General features: G+C 36.2%; 1 protein-coding gene and 1 non-coding gene across 2 annotated transcripts; both read right to left on the bottom strand.

Annotated features, from left to right (window-relative positions):
• Nucleotides 1-13384: 13384 nt before the first annotated feature.
• On the bottom strand, nt 13385-13951 carry LOC133034091 (uncharacterized). The gene has a single exon (XM_061109111.1). The coding sequence runs from the start codon at nt 13949-13951 to the stop codon at nt 13385-13387; it is 567 nt and encodes a 188-aa protein (XP_060965094.1).
• A 4280-nt stretch (nt 13952-18231) lies between these two features.
• LOC133035286 (small nucleolar RNA R71) lies at nt 18232-18338 on the bottom strand. Its single transcript, XR_009686562.1, has one exon. It is a non-coding gene; the product is annotated as a small nucleolar RNA R71 (small nucleolar RNA).
• Nucleotides 18339-20250: the final 1912 nt, after the last annotated feature.

Below are 20250 nucleotides of genomic sequence, written 5' to 3'. Positions count from 1 at the left end.
TAATAATAACACTTTTAATATAATGCTGAATATTATAATTTTATAATTAAAACTATTAATACATGAAAAATTAAAATTATGCTAATTTATTTATATGGTGTGATATAAAAATTTGAGTATTCATAAATAAATATTCAAAATCTAATGATGTTAATAAATTTTATATAATTATCTGTAAAATATTGTTCAAAAGTTATATAAATATAGTTAAAACTTTGAAATATACAAATAATTTAGTAATTGTAAAAAAATATGAAAAAATAAAGCACGAATTTAAGTCCACATATAAAAATAGGCTAGTCGGTTTAAAAAATTCAGGCTGGCACAAGCAAAGTACGAAACAAGTCCGAGCACGACACAAAAAATACTGGGCGGGCCTACGGACTGTGCCGGGCCTACCCTTTAAAAATATTGGCACGACACGACACGATTCATATTTATTGTGGCACGACACGTCATGACCTGTTTTTTAAAAAGCACAGATAAATATGTATCGGGCCAGCACGAACTTATAGAACTATCTCCAACCATGCTCTTTAAACACTTTCCTTAGCTAAAAATAGAGAGTGAAACTTGAAAAATAAGCTCGAACCATACAAAAAATGACTCTCTATAATAGCAAAAGAATAAAGAGCTCTCTAAATGTAGGGAACTCCCTACATTTTTGCTAAACTTTTTTAATAGCATTTTAATCAAAACTATTATTACTTGAAGCAATAACAATAAAATCGCTCTCTATTTTAACTTTCTAGCTTTTTTAGCTAAAAAAAATAGTATCAAGAAGATGCTCTTATAAACCCTATGGTTATTACTAAATTAAGAATAATTAGTATTTTTATCCCCCTAAACTTTCGGCACAACCTGATTTTACCTCTTAAAATATACGACTTGTTAAAAATTCCTCCTAAAATATATCAGTTGCATAATTGTGTCCATTCTGTTAGGTTCTGTTTCTTTTACCGTTAGAAAATAGTAATTTTATCCTTGAACTATGACTAATATAAAATTATGCCCCCTTTTATTATAAAAAATTTTAAAATTATAATATTCTAATAATTATAAACACGAATCTCAAAAAATCAAACCAAAATTATTAAAAATGCAATAAATAATTTAAATAAACTATGATTGTTTGAAGAAAAAAAAATCAAACTTATTTATATTTATAAACTCATATCTTAACATATAAAGAAAAATAATTAAACATTTAATAAAAATATAATTTTATTTTGAAAAAAAGTTAGAAATTAAACTAAAAAATGTTATGTTTACTTAAATAAATTTATATTTTTTTAAAAAAAGCAAAATAGACTCAAGTTTGTTTCCGTAAAATTTAAGTTTTACAAAAATTGAATTTTTGATATACTTTTTTCTAATATCTAAATGAATTTTTTAATAAAAACTAAATAATTTTTAAATCGCTTAATCAGTTTTAATTTTTTTTTTTTTAATTTTCTTAATCATTCAAAATAATTTTTTTTAAGATCTAAATTAATTTTGTAAAATTTACTAAAAAAAATATTGAATCTTTTTCATATTTATTTTGAGGGGGTACAATTTGATAGTTGTCAAAGTTTAGGGGGCGAAATTACTAATTTACAAAGTCACATTAGCATTTAAACTAAATAATGGGACAGACCCTATAAATTTTTGTAAATAAAAATTCAAGGATACTTAACAATTCTTATATTATTAAGGGTAAAATCAATATTGTGCGAGACTGGAATTCGTGTTTAGGGCTGGATTAAATTTATATGAGATCTTATAGGTATAAGGTGATCCGTGCTGAGGATGTATTTCTTTATACATCGATTGTTGTTGACACTATCTGGAGGATGCGTAATGAAATGGTACACAATAACACTCATCCAGATGTGATGAAATGTATTGACAATATTTGTACTGCTGTTGCAGAGTTACATGATTCTTTCTTGCCTGCTTCTACTTCGATCTCGAGGGAGACTTGGAACTCTCCTCCTCAGGATTGGATTAAACTGAATTGTGATGTAAGAGTGGGCTTAGAGACTATGTGCATTGTTGTTGTAGCAATGAATCATTTGGGCAAGGTGGTTCGGGTTAACACGTCTTGGTTGGACTTCTCGGATGCGTTATGTGGAGAAGTTGCAGCCTGCTGCTTGGCTGTTTCGCTGGCTATGGATTTAGGGTATAAGTATGTTATTGTAGAGAGTGACTCGAGACAAGTTATTAATGCACTCAATGGGAAGATGTCTCATTGGGCTCTAGAGAACTATGTCTCATTTTGTGTCAAGTCATCTCCCTCTTTTATTTGTTGTATCTTTTTTAATGTTAGTAGGTCTTGTAACAATGTTGCCCATAATGTGACTAAGTGGGCCTTCTCCCACCAACTGTATGACTCTATTTCGATCTCCTCTTTACCGAAAAATCTATTTATAATAGGGTTAATTTCACAAATGCACAAAAACAACAAAAATACGGTTTCACGGAATTTTAAACATTTTTACGATTTTTTTGATTTTATTTACATAAAATACGGTCTTTTATGTTGAAATTTTGTTCATTTGTTGTTAATTTTTTGTTATATATATGTTATTTTTTGTTGTTTTTTTGCTGTTATTTTGATGTTATTTTCATATTACTTTTATGTTATTTTCTTGTTGATTTTATGTTATTTTCGTGTTATTTTTTGGAAAACCGTAAAAATATAAAAAATATTATTTGAACGTAAAAATGTAAATATTTTACAAAAAATAGTGCCTTATGTAATTATTGTAACGTCTAACTGTTTTATTCGATTAATAAATGTTCATGCTTATTTAAAAAAAAAAATCAGTAGTCATAAATTAATAAGTAAACAGCCGAATATATTTTTTAGGAGACAAATATGATTCTCGAGTCTCTACTCTCTACCTTCAATATAAAAACCTTGGACTGCAAATAAACCATTCTTTTTTATAACAAAAACCAAATCTCTAATTTAGCTATAAAAAATAGAAAAAGTATTATTTTAGTAAGGTCCCCTCGTCCCTGCTTGGTACTTCTATTTCATCATTTCTTTTCATGATCATTGGGCATTGGCACATTCAATATTCAACAGTGCGTGGGGACATAAACGTGCCGTCCAACAATTTGAATAATTCAAAATATTACCGTTGCTCACGCAATTCTATTTTTTTTTTTTTGAGTACAGCTCACACAATTCTATGACTCTGTAATATTAAATCATTTATTTTATTATTTTTTCTTTTTACAGAAAACAATTTTAAATAAATATTAATAATCATTTTTAAAAAATAAAAACAAAAATCAAACATTCTCGTACGCAAATATTAATTACTTAATCTTACTTAGGGTAGGATATATAAGATCTTTCTGTTATATTATTTAATAATTATGGATTAAAATGTGATAAATATATGATTACGTGAATAATATATATTAAGTGTGGTATATAAATGTGTAACTAGGGCTGAACATCGGGGTGTGGGTTAGCTGGGTTTCAGGTTCAAAAAATTGTACCTGGACCCGACTCGTGAAATGGTTTGGGTTCGTGGGTTTCGGGCTCGCGAGTTCACGGGTTCGTAGGTTCGGGTTGACCGGGTTGGCCAGGTCAACTCTTTTCCTTTTTTTTTTTTGTAAAAAAGAAAAAACTCAAATTCTCACTAAACTAACATACATTTAATAATGTGGGTATTAATTTTTTATTTTATTACTAACTATTTTTATTTTTTTATTTTTGAAGGAAAATGGTAATTTTATTAATAAGAAGATTCAACCATTACAATAGAAAGAAAATCAACGGGAACATTATCCTTGCTAAATATACGATCTGAATATTAACTAAATTAGAAAACAATATTTAAGGCTTATGGCTTCTTTGTTGGTTTTTAATATATTAACTTTATAATATATAACACAAAATGTTATCCATTTATTTTTTAAAATTTATTTCTTTATTTATTTTTAATATATTATATATGTAAGAAAAATATAAAAAAAAAAATAAATAAATTTGGCCCGGTTGGCAAACGGGTTCGGGTTCAACCCGAAACCCGGTGGTCATAAAAAACCAACCCGCGAACCCGCCCAATAGGGTACCGGGTTGAACCCGACCCGTCTGAACAGAACGGGTTTTTTAAACTTTTCGGGTTGAGCGGGTCGAGTCCAAGTAGGTTGGTCGGGTTCGAGTCAAACCCCGTCAAAATGTTCAGTCTTATGTAACTTATGATTTTAACTTACACTTTTGTAACCTACATGTTGTAACTCGTAAAGGAGTTATAATTTGTTATCACTTGTAACTCATGTATTGATCACACATTATTAGTATAATAAAAGGGTTGTTACACAATTTGATGATAGGATTCAAATGGTATGAAATATAGTTGTTACAAATTATATTAAAACTCATTTATATGAGAGAAATAAAGTATTGTGTATTTTGAATTCTAAGTGTGATCACCTAAACATTATAAAAGGAGATCTTTGGTGCTCATTTGAGAGAGATCAAGTTTTCTATCAAGAAAGCACTTTGCTAGAAAATCCTAAAAGACTTGATAATTTCCAAAGCTATTTCTATGAGAGTTCCCTGTGGTGTTTGGTTGGAAGGAATGAGAATATGAATGGAATGGAATAAAATTTAAAATACATAAAAAAAAAAAATTGATAAAAAAATTATTAAATTTTTTCTCCTCATGCATTGGAATGGTCTTTCCTTCAATTTCAAAATGGAATTGTCATTTCACCAAAATGGTGGAAATGCTATTCTATTGGAATGACATTCTACCACTTTAATATGCAACCAAACAAAGGAATGGAATGGAGATTGTTTCCTTTCCTTTCCATTCCATTTCATTACCTCCAACCAAACGCTACCTAGAGATAGGAGAAAATAAGCTTTTAGACAAGGTGTAATACCTTGATCAAGTTATGATAATCCCCACTATTCTACACTTAAGGTTGTGAGTGAGTGTATACGTAACATATATTTATATATGTATATCTTCTTCTACCTTTCTTATATATAATATATAGTGTATATATATTGTATATTATGTGTTGTAATATTTATTTAATCTCTTTGTTAGTCCTTGTATTATATTGCAATAGAGTTGTAATATCTTAATTTTCTTCCATTGTAATAAAATCTCTAAAACTTTCTGGGGTTGGGTTTAGTCATTTGAATCTTTTCCTCTTGACAAATTTCAGTTTTTATCTTATTTTTTTTACTTACACAATTTTATAATAATAATTTTTATTATTTGTCTTTTTATTTTTAATAAAATATATGCCATAATTTATTTTTTTTTGAGAAAAATTCTCAAAGAACTCCACCTAAGAGCTGAAAGCTCAAAGAGCCCGATAGCTAGGGAAATCCATTAATTCTAGGCATCAGCCAAAATAAGATCTCTAATATAACTTGTTTAGTCAAGCCACCAAATTATACTTGTAGTACTAGATAAAGCAAGTTTAGAAAGAGAATCAACAACAATATTGACAAATATTGGACAATAATTAAAACTCACAATAGGAAAATAAGAACAAAGCGATCTAATATCATCAAGATTTAAACCCAACAAAAAATCTAAAACAAGATAGTTATTACGCTTGTGAACTAAACTCTTACAGTCGGTATCAAGTTGAACATTGGTGAGACCAAGAGTGACGCATTGGGACAAGACTTTTTGATAGCAAGGTTCTCAACAATCTTTGGGGAGACAATACATGACACTAACCAGGTAGCATAGGCAAGAACATCTCCAAAAGAATTTCTAACGACCATGCCAAGACCACAAGTCTCCTAGTATTGTCGATGGTAGCATCTGTATTGATTTTGGCAACGATATGAGGAGGGGGATCCATCTAGCAGTAAGATCAATCACCAAATTCGGTTGCTTCCAAAGAGGACCTAAAGCATCATTGTCGTTCTCAAAATGATAGGCCTAGAGATAGTCTGCAGCCCACAACTCAGTGAGATCCGGAGGAAGCAACTTGTTTTTGTGAACAAATTTGTTTCTACGGCACCAAATCCTCCACCAAGTCGTGAAGATCAATTCAATTTCATTATGAGGAAGATGTTGAACAAATTTGCAAATGAGTTATAGATATCACTAACAAAAGCATTAGTATCTCCAATAGAGAAAGAAAAAAACTTTCTAACCGAATCAAGGTGATGGCGATCCCAAAGAGCGTGATGACTTGTCTCTAATTCATTAGAACACATTAGGCAAAGATTATCATTGAGAAACTAGAGGGAGATGCTCAGTAGATGGTATTATAGAAAAAGGTTAAGTATCAGAAGCTCCAATTTCTAGAGAGAGAATTTATGACCTTGTGTGTAGTTTTTTGAATGTGAAAAATGAGCTAATGGAACTCTTATTTTATAAGGTGAAAGAGGCCCAAAAAAATAGGAAAAAATACAAATAAGTTATTTTCCACCATTGATGATGATCGAACAGTGAAAATTAACTTTTAATGGTGATGGCCAATTTTTAGTGCCCGACGAGTCCCAATGCGGGTTACCCAAAACTTATTTTTCGTAACTCTCTTAGGGGTGAATTTTGACGATAATAGGTTCAAAATTTCGACTAGGGCGTGAGACATGACTTGATAGAGCATTTAAATATCTTTAAAATGCAAGTTGAATCACATCAATCAAATAAAAATTGAGTGAGTTATGGCCATTTTACTGAAGCCAGTTCAGGTCCCACCACCCAGGTTGACATATGACGTTAACTTGGACACTGGGTAAGTGTATAAACATCCAAGGGATGTCCTTTAAGACGCTTAAGTGATATTTTGACACCACCTAGTCTATTTATATGTTCTGGCGTAGTTGGTCACCGGTTCTCAAAGATATTACTATTTTACATAAATGAGAGACTCGAAACTCTTTATTTTTGGGTGTGATGGAAATGAGAAATACAATGCAACACCCTAAATTGTAAGGGCGCCACTTGTGTATTTTTATTAATTAATTTATAATAATAAACTAACAGTTTAAAAAAAATGTGGTTTAATTAAAACTTTTAGTAGAAATTATTTAAATTATAACTGAACTTTTCATTCAAAATACTAGTTGATTTAAGGATTCCCTTGATTATAAACTTGTACAAAATATTACAAAATAGTTTATTACAAAATGCCATCACATTTTTAAAATACAATAAAAGAAGAATCATGTCCACTGAGAGCCAAAACATGGCGGCTGATATGTATATTATCTGGAGTAAGAATGGCAATTTGGGCCATTTTTGTGGGTCGGGTCGGGCCCCCAGCCTAACGGAGCGACTTTGGCCCGAATGATTCGGGTCCCAGCCCCGCCCAGCTCGATACATATTATTTTGGGTCGGGCCCAACCTGGCCCAGTTTCAGATATTAAAAAAAATACCAGATCGAAGCTTAAATAACATCATTTTAAACATCATTATAATTGAAAGTAAAACAATAAAATTGGTATAAATGTATCAAGAAATTAAAAAGTGGAGAAACCTAAAGCAGAAAGAGGTTGCAGAAGGAGAAGCTGGCAGACCTAGACGAAATGTAGTATGAACTCTGCGTAAGCTAATCCTCTCTAAGCTACTGCCTTCATTCGATTCTCCACCATTCACACTCAAAATTTGTATACGTATGTTACATATATTAATTAATCCTCGAATCGAAGAAGAAGATGAACAAATGACAAAATATATAATAAGTAATATCATATACAATTTTGCTGGTTTATTTGTAGTGTTTGAGCCAGGATTCTCAATGTCATTCCACGTTACTCTCACCAATCAATTAATTACACGTGGATTAGACTTTGACGCCCTATCCATATACATGCCCTATCCACTCAACCATCCAACTGATTCACGCTAGCATCACCCCCTTATGGCTCCCACGATGTACTAAGTTCTAATGATGCATCCATCTGGCCTTCATACAAACTCTAGCACCCTTTTTCACATTCACAGGCTCACATGACTACTAAGTCTCACTGGCACGACCCTCTGGCCTTCACTCAAACTCTAGCGCCATCTGAACACTTGCGCTCGGTCTTTTTAGCCCTGTTGGCTTCTTTGATGTATTCATTCTATAACTCCGCTTCTTTGCCGATGCCTTTGTGTGACTTACACCCACTGGCGCTTTCACCAGCCAACACACCCCACTCAACTGTCTCGACGCTTCCCATATGGATCGAATAAAAGTCACATGCGAACACCTCCAAGTACAATCATCCTCTTACGATTGCGGCATCTGCCCCCCTTGGTCTCCATGTGCGTCCCTCTTGACACACCCATGTAGCAACTGAGCATTCTATGTCTATCCCAATTTGAACCAACTCGATCATCAACTCTCAACTACTGTCGTGACTAACAAGAATCTGGCGACCCCTGCAATACTTCCACAACCCTGCCAACAAGCTTCCTTTTCAACAAAAGCGCCTCTTGGGGCTTACGATGTCACTCAGGAAAACTTGGCTTAGTGTACCAAACATACAATATGGACTACCCAATCAACCTTGTACTATGCCAACGAGTTTCAAATCTTTTTTTGTGCCTCTCTACAATTGCACGTGGTAGTTGTCTTTCTAGCATTCTTCCTCACACTTACATCCCCTCAAGGATAAGCAAACCAGGTTCACCTCTAACTGAGATGAACTTGGCTCTAATACCAATTGTCACGGGCTCACCTTTTCAGGTAATGGAATGCCCGTGCAGCACCTTGACTCCTCTAAGCTAAGGTCAGCCTTCCAATCATCCGAGTAACAATAGGCTCATTTTTTGCGCGACTGTGTGCCTCGTGCACACTTTCGTCTCTCGAACAACTCTCGCCGAGTCATGCTCGCAAGCATCCATGAGTGCATCCATGCATCGAGGCTCTCTAGCCAAGATACTCACACTGTCCATTGTTACGAATTTTATGTTTATTACGCAAGTGTACGCAATCAAGTAGTATCTCACGCAAGTGAGGTCGAACCACAGGGAATGGATTTAGTACTACTGAACTATACTTATGATTCTATTTGGTAAAATAATAAGTTTGCAATTTGAAAGTAAATAACTCAGAAATTAAAGAGAAAATAAACGAAGATTAATCAAGATGAGAGATTAGGGAGGTGAATCCTGTTGTTAAGCTACCAATGTTAATACCTAATTGCTATCCTTATCTCAATGTGAATGACAGATTATAAATTAACCTAACTCTTTTCAGATCTTTTAGGTTCTAAATAATGTGTTCTCTAATTAACTTCTTAATTAAATCAACACAAAATCAGCATTAAGCAATAATCTATTAGTCACTGAGGCTATGTAAATACTTTCGTTTCACATCAAAACCTAGACTATCCAAATTTTAGCATTCTCAATTCTCACTTTTCAGATTTCGAATTGAGATCATTAAACATGTAAAAGGTGATCAAGCTTGCACATGGAATTAAACACAAATAAAGATAGATTCACACATAAGATGAAGGAATGACAATTATTTATTAACTAGGCATAAACTTAAACAACAATCATCATCCTCCCTTATTGGGAAATTTAGTTCATAATAACTCTAAAAACATCCATGATTAATTCAGAAACAAAAACAAACATAAAGAAGGGTAAAAGAAAGAAACTAGAAGGTGATATCGCTCCGGGTCTTCAAGATAGCTTCCTCTCCACTTGCATCCACTATTTAGGTCTATTTCTCCTCTATCCTGACCTTCAGTGTCGTATTCCTTATATAGGGATGAGTAGTGTGCCTCTAATTGAGAGAAAAATCAAAATTAGGTCAAAACCACGACGTCCGTACCAAGTCGCGACTAGCCCTTAAGCTGGTCGCGACTACAGGCAAACCTCGAAAATCAGAGGTTCTGCCAAATCTCGAAGTCGCGACCAGAGTCGCGACCTGGAAAAAGGGTCGCGACCTGACTCTCATGAAGTCGCGACTACTGTAGCTTCTGGAGCCGAGTTTTCCAATTTTTTTCCAGTTTATCCCAATTTTTCGCCATTTGACTGAATTTGAACTTTAACACTCCGGGAACCTGAAATAATGAAAATCAAGCGTAAAACTGCTCCAAAAGACACCAATAGACGAGATAATGCTAACTTTAAAGACCCAAAACATAGGCTAATTATAACCTAACAAAATCCCCCAAACTAGATTTTTACTCGCCCCTGAGTAAGATAAAAAAAAAATAACTACGCTATCAGATAATTACTATGCTGCTGACTCATGCTCTGTTTTCTTCCTTGCATAACTAGAATTTTGATCCTACTAACTCTAACAATTAACTCGGATGCTCCATTAATAATACTATGTACAACTTCAACAATTTATTCAAATGTGAAATATTGTTATAAAAGTTTTACTCTTCCCAACAGTTCCACAATCCGATAACTCATAAGCTTGCATGCTTACCTTTCTCCACTAATGTTGACAGTATTCTTCGGAATCATTAGGTCTTTTAAAGGCTTAAGTATAATGGCTCAGATATTCAGGGATAGGCAAAAGACAATTTTTGGCTCAAAATATCATAAGTACACAAATAAAACCCACAAGCTTCTTACTTTTTTATTTTCTAGAATCCCATAATGTTCCCCAAATTTACCAAGATTGATAGAAGATATCTCTATTATTTTTTCCAACATCACTGAATCTTTTTTTTTTTCAAACATATTTTTACTTTTTATTGTTCTTTTTTTTTTCATATTTCATTTTTTTTTTCCAGTGACATTGAATTACAATTTTTCCTCTTCTCAATCTTACAAGTTTTTCTCCCTCTCACTAATTCCTCTCACTAAATGTTTCTTCTCCCCCAAACTAATTATGTAGCTTATGATATCATGGTTAACATGGTGAAGAAAAAATTAATAGTGTGGTTGCAAAATTTTTTAAATCAACGGGTGAAAAACAAAACAGGTTTAGGCTCAAAAGGTTCACTAGGGATACACATTATTATGGTAGGCTTGAAAGGCTCAAACTATCCAACAAATGCCTAAGTCATATTCCAATTGAACACTATCAAGGATTTCGCCTCAAAAGAATAACCATGCAAGTTCTAAGCTATCCTGTCAATCTTACCACAAACCATAGTAAAATAGTTATAATAATTTTCACAAATTGAGTAATTGCAATTGTACACAGGTTTCTAAGCATCCAAACTAATCCAAAGAGTTAACAAAATCAAGCACACAGTTATTTTACAATTTCAGATGACATTACACTAATCAGCAGTATACAACTATCGTCAAGCTTATTGCCATTCCTTAACTAAAGCAAGTAAAAAAAAACTAAAACAGAAAATTAAAATGCAGAAATTAAAGTGCAGAATTTAAAATTTTTAAGTCTCTCCCCCCAAACGAAATATGACATTGTCCCCAATGTATACAGTAATATGCAGAGAAAAGAGACTTACCTGAGACCCTCTCAGAAAGGGTTGGGTGGTGGCGGCTGGTCATAGGGATAGAACCGAGGAGGTTGTGCCAAATAGTTCGGGTCATCAATCCCAATGTTCATTCTGTTGATAAGAGAGTTAAGTTGCTGAACTTGTCCCTCATCATAGATACTCCTCTGCACCATGTATTGTTGCATGTGGTTGTTCTGCTGAATTATATAACTCAGTTGTGCATGAGTGTATTGTGTTGTAGGATCGATAGGCCCAGGCAATTGTAGGGGCTGCTCCTCTTTTTCTTCAACACTAGGCTCGTGTTGCCGCCTACGCCCTTGCGGTGCATCAGGTGGTGGTACACATATTTCAGCATTATGGTGTACACATATTTCAGGCGATCCATTTGGACATCGGAAAAATGCTTATTTGGCACTAACCGAGCACTCACAAAGTACATCCATGTTTTTGCCACCGGGTTCAGCTCACACCGGTATAGGATATTTGGCGACCCCTCTGTGCCATCATTGTCATGGAACCTTAACCGAGGATATCCCACTGTCTCCGCCACATCCACCATATCAAACTGCTCTTCTTCTTCAATAATTCGGAGGCGTTGTTCTTCTCTAATGTAATCTTGGACAGAGAACATCACATTAAATGCATCAGCAGTAGCGGAAACTTTCTTCCCACGCACTTTCACTTCCCCATTCCGGCGGTCGGGCCAATTTACAAGAAATTCACAAGCCATAGTAACATTAGCCCGACCCCGAGCATCCACAAAACTCCCCCACTTCATTCTTTCTATTTGAGCTCTGATTGTTTCAAATCGAGGTTGACGCCTCAAAGGATTCTCGGGGAATTCAATACCCCGATCATCAATATAAGCCCTATTCTTTAGCCTCATGAAGCGATTTTGGGCCTCAATGTTTCCAAAGCGGGTCCTATCAAAACCCGTTGGTGGTGGGTTTGAAGACGAACCCTCCTCTACATTCCTAGTCCTTTTAGGTGCCATTTTTTTTTTCAAATTTTTTTCTCTTTTTTTTTTCTGAAACTTTTTTTTTTCTAAAAAATTGGGCAGCACCTCCCCTTAATTTTTCTCTATCCCAAAAATAAAAAATTCACTCAAAGAATATTCTCAAACACTCAATACCACAATACAATAATGACAAACCCAATATCAACAATATTTTGCACAACACACAATTATACCACCCAAAATCTAGAAAAATTTAATCAAATTCCTTAAAGATTGAAGAAAGTGATACTTACGAACCCGAAAAAGCTTTACTCCACCTCCATTGTTGAATGTTCTTGAAAGCTTGAGGTTGAAGTTGAAGACAATGGTGATTTTCGGATTTGGGGTGTTATGGGTGATTTTTGGTATGAGTTTTGATGATATGTGTAGATTGTTGAGTGAAATTGGGTTTTTGAATGGATTGGGTTTAATTGAAGATTAGAGATGAAAAATTGAAATTTTGAGATGGAAAGGGGTAGGGTTCGGCTGAGAGGATTTGAAATTTGAAATTTTTGGTGTAGGATTGAATGAGGGGGAAAAATTTGAATTTATAGAAAAAATCGTGAGCAAGTCGCGACTTGGCCTAGGACTAGTCGCGACTAGCTCACATTCAGATTTAAGCCCTCTCTGGAAAATTAGGAAGTCGCGACTTGGGTCGCGACTTGGAAAATAGGTCGCGACTTGCAATGTCCCTAGTCGCGACTTCTGAAACTCAGAATTTTTACGAGTCTCTGTTAAAACCCAAGTCGCGACCAGGGTCGCGACTAAAAAAAAGGGTCGCGACCCAGGAACTGCCAGGTCGCGACTTCTGGGCTCCTAGTCGAAAAAACTCTCTCTTTTTTTTTCACGCTTTTCACGATTCAACTAAAAAGAAATAATGTCTGGTACTAATCTAAAAATTGAAAATACTAAAAATACTAAAGCATACTAAAAACATAATGAAATAGTCTGAAAGATTAAAGAAAACACTTGGGTTGCCTCCCAAGAGCGCTGTCTTTATCGTCATATAGCCGGACGCTGAGCCTTCTGCTTCAAAGTGACGCCAGAATCATGGCGCACTTGGCTTGGTCAAATTGACCTCCCAAGTAAAGCTTTAAACGCTGTCCATTAACTTTGAAAGTTACTGGACCAACACCTTTTAACTCCACCGCTCCATAAGGAAACACCTTGACCACTGTGAATGGTCTTGACCACCTTGACTTCAGCTTCCCAGGAAACAGTTTCAACCTTGAATTAAAGAGTAACACTTGCTGCCCTGGTTGAAACTCCTTCCGTACTAGACCTTGATCGTGCCACTTCTTAGTTCTCTCCTTGTATATTTTTGCGTTTTCATAGGCTTCGTTTCGAAACTCCTCTAACTCATTCAACTGTAACAATCTTTTCTCCCCTGTAGCTTTTAGTTCCATGTTAAGAGTCTTCATGGCCCAAAAAGCTTTATGCTCTAACTCCACCGGTAGATGACAAGCCTTTCCAAACACCAACCGATATGGGGACATGCCAATCGGTGTTTTGAAAGCAGTTCTATATGCCCACAATGCATCATCTAATTTTCTTGACCAATCTTTCCTTGATCTTTGCACTGTTTTCTCTAGAGTCATTTTGATCTCCCGATTAGAAATTTTGGCTTGGCCATTACTTTGGGGATGGTATGGTAAAGCAGTTCGATGTCGGACGCCATATTTTGGAAAAAGTGCTTCAAACTGCTTGTTGCAGAAGTGACTCCCTTCATCGCTTACTATTGCTCGAGGAGTACCAAACCGAGTAAAGATGTTCTTTTGTAGAAAGCGGAGAACTGTCTTACCATCATTCTGAGGTGTAGCTGCAGCTTCGACCCATTTAGATACATAATCGACAGCCAAAAGAATGTACTAATTGCTAAAGGAAGAAGGAAAAGGACCCATGAAGTCTATTCCCCACACATCAAACAATTCAACTTCTAAAATTCCTGTTAAAGGCATCTCGTTTCTTCTTGAGATATTACCTGTTCGTTGACAACGATCACATGCTTTCACAAATGTAGTAGCATCCTTGAATAGCGTTGGCTAAAAGAATCCACTTTGCAACACTTTCGCAGCTGTTCTGTTTCCACTAAAATGTCCTCCACATGGTAAAACATGACAATGATTTAGGATAGAATACATCTCCTCTTCAGGCACACATCTCCTAATTATCTGATCAGCGCAGTGCTTGTAGAGGATTGGCTCTTCCCAATAATAAAGTTTCACCTCAGAAAAGAACTTCTTCAATTGTTGACGCGAAAGCTCGGGAGGGGTTATTTCTGCAGCCAAGAAATTAACATAGTCAGCGTACCACGGTACCATCAGGTTTTCCCTCACACTAAAGAGTTGTTCATCTGGAAATTGCTCATTTATTTGTACCTCCTTTGTATTCTGACTCTCTTCCAGCTCTAATCTTGACAAGTGGTCTGCTACCAGGTTTTCGGTGCCCTTCTTATCTTTTATCTCTAAGTCAAACTCTTGAAGTAGAAGTACCCACTGAATCAGTCTCGGTTTTGCATCCTTCTTGGTCATAAGGTACTTGATCGCTGAATGATCTGTGTAGACAATTACCTTATTTCCAATCAGGTAGGGTCGGAATTTGTCACAAGCAAACACTATTGCCAGCATTTCTTTCTCTGTAGTGGCGTAATTTAATTGAGCATCATTCAGAGTTCTACTAGCATAGTCAACTCTTTGACCCAAAACCGCTCCAATGGCATAGTCACTCGCGTCGCACATCAACTCAAACGGCAACTCCCAATTTGGTGAAGTTACTATCGGTGCTGAAATCAATCTCTCCTTTAGAACCTTGAAAGCTTTTAAACAATCTTTTCCAAACTCAAATGGAACACCATTGACAAGTAAGCTAGACAAAGGTTTTGAGATCTTGGAAAAGTCCTTGATAAATCTGCGGTAGAAGCCAGCATGTCCTAGGAAACTCCTCATTCCTTTTACAGAAACTGGAGGTGGCAAATTCTCTATTGTTGAAACTTTAGCCTTATCCACCTCAATTCCTGCCTTTGAAATTTTGTGCCCAAGAAAAATTCCTTCAGTTACCATAAAGTGGCACTTCTCCCAGTTTAGCACCAAGTTAGACTTCTCGCACCTAGTTAGCACTTTTTCCAAATTTTCCAAACAATGATCGAAGGAAGAACCAAAAACCGAGAAATCATCCATAAAGATTTCAATACAAGATTCAATCAAGTCTGAAAAAATAGCCATCATACACCTTTGAAAAGTAGCAGGGGCGTTGCACAAGCCGAGTGGCATTCTTCTGAAAGCAAAGGTACCGTAGGGACATGTGAAAGTAGTCTTCTCCTGATCGTCAGGTGCTATAGCTATCTGGTGGTATCCAGAATATCCATCAAGAAAGCAGTAATATTCTTGCCCCGCCAATCTGTCTAGCATTTGATCAATGAAGGGCAAAGGGAAGTGATCTTTTCATGTTGCTTTGTTGAGTTTCCTGTAATCGATGCAAATCCTCCAACCAGTGACTGTTCTTGTAGGAATCAACTCATTCTTTTCATTCTTTATCACAGTCATTCCACCTTTCTTTGGAACCACTTGCACCGGGCTAACCCACTTACTATCTGAAATAGGATAAGCAACTCCAGCATCCAACCACTTAACTACTTCTTTTCTGACCACTTCTGATAACTCTATGTTATAGAGTTAATTTTTATGCTTTTAAACTAAAGTATTGTGAGGAGAGTAATGAAAATGTGTTTATTTTGCTTAACTTTAATTAGTTTTAGTGCTATTTTCTATTTAGTAATCTAACCTTGAAGTTTTGTAAATATTGATATTGGTGGGTGTGTTTTTCCAATTAACTGTGCTTATTTTGTTGGAAAAGGAGGAATTAAATTGACAGGTAAAAGAGAAAGAAGCAAGGAAGAAAAAAAAAGATACAAGCTGGAACTGGGTTGATTGCTGAAGCGATGCTAAAGCAACGCTGAAGTGAATTCAGCATCCTGGCAGTGACGTGGAATCACGAATTTCACTTATCCACCTCATCAATTCCGGTCCAATCACTCAAATTGCATCAGCTTGCTGACATGGGAGAAAGGAGTCTCACCCTAGTGGGCCAAAGTGGAAAAGTTTGGGCTTCTATTTTGGGTGAGGAGGTTGGTACCCTAAAAACCCAACATGAAAAAGAAAAGGAAAGAGGCAAGTACGGGGGGGAGAGTCATCTTCATCATCTTGTATGTACAGTACGGGGCAGCTGCCATTTTTCTATGGAGGAGTTTTAATTGCAGCAGGAAGTACAACAAAGAAGAAATAAGAGGGGACCAAGCCTAGTGTTTGAATTTTCTTTTACCCTTTCTTGATAGTCTTCTTTATTTTCCTCTTTTATTGTTGTTTGTACTTAGTATCAAAAACTTCTTGAGATTGTTAATTTGGGCAGCAGCCATGGATGAATTGTTTTTAGCTTGGATTTTAACTTCTTACTTTAATATGAGCTAAACTTTTGAGGCTTGAATGGCTATGAACTTCTAAGTTGGGTATGATTAGATTAAAAGCTTACTTTAGCATTTGTTTGCCTTTGTTCATTCAAGTGAGTTTCATTTTAATTGATTGTTGTTTCTTGGCCATGAATAACAATTTGCTAAGCTAGATCTTGTACCGGAAGGGCTAGATCTAGTAGTTTAACTTGAATGGAGCAAGTGAAAACCTAGATTTAGGCTTTTCTTTGTAAGTGGAATAGGAATATTTCATTTACCTTGCATAACTTACAAAATTAATGTTTGAATAGTGTTCTGCTTGCTGGTTTGATATAGGAATATATTGAGCTCAATGGTAGAATTAAAGTTGTGAGTGTTGGAAAATTCTCACAAGCCTAGAGGAATTTGTTGTTATCTCTGTGCAGAATGCTAGAGTAATGCTGAACCGATCTTTCTTATTTGTAAAAAAAACCTGACTAGAAGGAATTAGTTATTCAAGCCATTTTTACCATATTACAACTTTTATCTTGCAACCATTTTTTTTCTTAGCAGCAGTAGTTTAATTCTAACAAGATTAATTCATGTCATTTCTAATTTTGAACCATTACTCAACCATTTGCATATTATTTCTTTTTATTTTAAGTTGTAATTAGTTGGTTTTACAAGATATTTTTGTTTGCAATCCCTGTGGAGACGATCTTACTTATCACTTTATTACTTGTGTGACTGCGTATACTTGCGTATATAATTTTCACAACAAGTTTTTGGCGCCGTTGCCGGGGATTGAAACTAAAAATTGTGTATTATCAACTATTTTGCAATTTATTTTCTGGTTTAAAGTTTTAATCCTATTTTGGTGCGCTGAATTTTTCTTTTTCAGGTGTAATCTAGTGTATGAACGAGCAAGAAGAAGACCTTGAACTTGCTCCTATTGACCCCGAAATTGAACGCACTTTTAGACAAAGGAGGAAGGAACAAAAGGCTAAAAAACGCTGCAATATGGCCGATGGGTTTGAAATTGGGGGTGCTCATAATGAAGCCAATCCTATTGCTTTGGCCGATGATAGAGCCCGAGCAATAAGAGAGTATGCAGCCCCTATGTTCAATGAGCTAAATCCGGGTATTGTGAGACCCGAAATCCAAGCACCTCACTTTGAGCTCAAGCCCGTCATGTTTCAAATGCTCCAAACGGTTGGTCAATTTGGTGGGTCGCCAACGGAAGATCCTCACCTCCATATTCGCTCATTTTTGGAGGTGAGTGATTCTTTCAAGCTACAAGGAGTAAGTGAAGAGGCTTTAAGATTGAAGTTGTTCCCATTTTCCTTGAGGGATCGGGCTAGAGCATGGCTTAATACTCTTCCTCCCGATTCGGTGACTAATTGGAATGACTTGGCTGAAAAATTCTTGAGAAAGTACTTTCCTCCAACAAGAAATGCAAAGTTTCGAAGCGAGATCATGTCCTTTCAACAATTGGAAGATGAGACTACTAGTGATGCATGGGAAAGGTTCAAGGAGTTGTTGAGGAAGTGCCCACACCATGGTATTCCCCATTGTATCCAACTTGAGACTTTTTACAATGGTCTCAATGCGGCTTCTAGGATGGTGTTGGACGCTTCGGCTAATGGAGCCATTCTTTCCAAGTCTTACAATGAAGCTTTTGAGATTTTGGAAAGGATAGCTAGTAACAACTATCAATGGTCAACTAATAGAGCTCCTACAAGCCGAAAAGTAGCGGGTGTTCTTGAAGTAGATGCTTTGACCGCTCTAACCGCTCAAATGGCCTCAATGACCAACATTTTGAAGAATATGAATATGGGAGGAAGTGTACAACCAGCCGCTGCCATTCAAAGGGCAGAAATCTCTTGTGTGTATTGTGGTGATGGGCATACTTTTGAAAATTGCCCCTCAAATCCAGCTTCGGTGTGTTATGTGGGTAATCAAAACTTCAACCGCAACAACAATCCATACTCAAACTCCTACAATCCGGCATGGAAGCATCATCCAAACTTTTCATGGGGAGGTCAAGGGGCAAGTTCAAGTGGAGCACAAGGACAAGGAAAGCAATCATTCCCACCGGGTTTTTCTCAACAACCAAGACCTCAACAACCTCACCAACCTCAAGGCTCTCAAACTAGTTCTTTGGAGAGCTTAATGAGAGATTATATGGCCAAGAATGACGCTGTAATTCAAAGCCAAGCAGCATCTCTTCGGAATCTTGAAGTTCAATTGGGGCAATTGGCCAATGATTTGAAGAATAGACCACAAGGCACCTTGCCTAGTGACACCGAAAATCCAAGAAGAGATGGGAAGGAACATTGCAAAGCGGTAACCTTGAGAAGTGGAAAAATAATTGAGTCAAATGTGGCTGCAAAAGGCAGTAAAGAGCCCTCTTCAATCCAAAAAGAGGGGGAAATGAAGAAAAAACCAGCAACTTCGGATGCTGAAATTCCCCCGATGATTACGGCATCCGGTCGACGTGCTGTGCTGCGGCAAAGCCTTTGCGCGGCCACCTCTACCATTTCCTCAACGATTCAAGAAGCGACAAGACGATGGGCAATTCGGAGATTTCTTGATGTTCTAAAGCAGCTCCACATCAATATACCTTTAGTGGAAGCTTTAGAGCAAATGCCAACCTATGTGAAGTTTTTGAAGGATATCTTGACAAAGAAAAGGAGGCTTGGGGAGTTTGAAACTGTCGCCTTGACGGAGGGCTGCAGTGCCATGTTGAAAAGTAAAATCCCACCCAAATTGAAAGATCCGGGTAGCTTTACAATTCCAATTTCTATTGGGGGTAGAGATGTTGGAAGAGCTCTTTGTGACTTGGGAGCTAGTATTAATCTCATGCCGATGTCTACTTTTAGGAAGTTGGGAATTGGAGAAGCGAGGCCAACCACCATCACTTTGCAATTAGCGGATCGTTCCATGGCTCATCCGGAAGGGAAAATTGAAGATGTGTTGGTGCAAGTGGATAAATTCATTTTTCCGGCTGATTTTATCATTCTAGACTATGAGGCCGATAGAGAAGTTCCGATTATTTTGGGACGGCCATTTCTTGCTACCGGAAGAACCTTGATTGATGTACAAAATGGGGAACTCACTATGAGAGTGAATGATCAAAAGGTTACTTTTAATGTGTTCAATGCTATGAGATTCCCGGATGAGATTGAAGAATGTTCACGTTTGAGTGTGATTGAGTCTATTGTGGCTGAAAGTTTTCACAAGGAAGTGTGGAAGGATGAGAAGGTGATAAGTTCTCTTGAAGATCTTGAAGCTTTGAGTGAAGATGAAGAAACCCAAGTTGCTTGGGTTGAGCCGATGCAACCTTTCCCTAAATTCAAGAGATCTTTTGAGTCTTTAGAGTTGAAAGAAAGCAATTTCAAACCTCCAAAGCCTTCCATCCAAGAACCACCAAAGTTAGAGCTGAAACCTTTGCCAAGCCACCTCAAATATGCTTAT

Source organism: Cannabis sativa, chromosome 2 (genome assembly GCF_029168945.1).
Source record: "Cannabis sativa cultivar Pink pepper isolate KNU-18-1 chromosome 2, ASM2916894v1, whole genome shotgun sequence".
Taxonomy (NCBI): domain Eukaryota; kingdom Viridiplantae; phylum Streptophyta; class Magnoliopsida; order Rosales; family Cannabaceae; genus Cannabis; species Cannabis sativa.
This window is presented reverse-complemented; position numbering and strand designations above follow the sequence as displayed.

Excerpts from the sequence above, each read along its gene's own strand:
- LOC133034091 (XM_061109111.1), bottom strand. The coding sequence starts at position 13,951 with ATGACTCTAGAGAAAACAGTGCAAAGATCAAGGAAAGATTGGTCAAGA.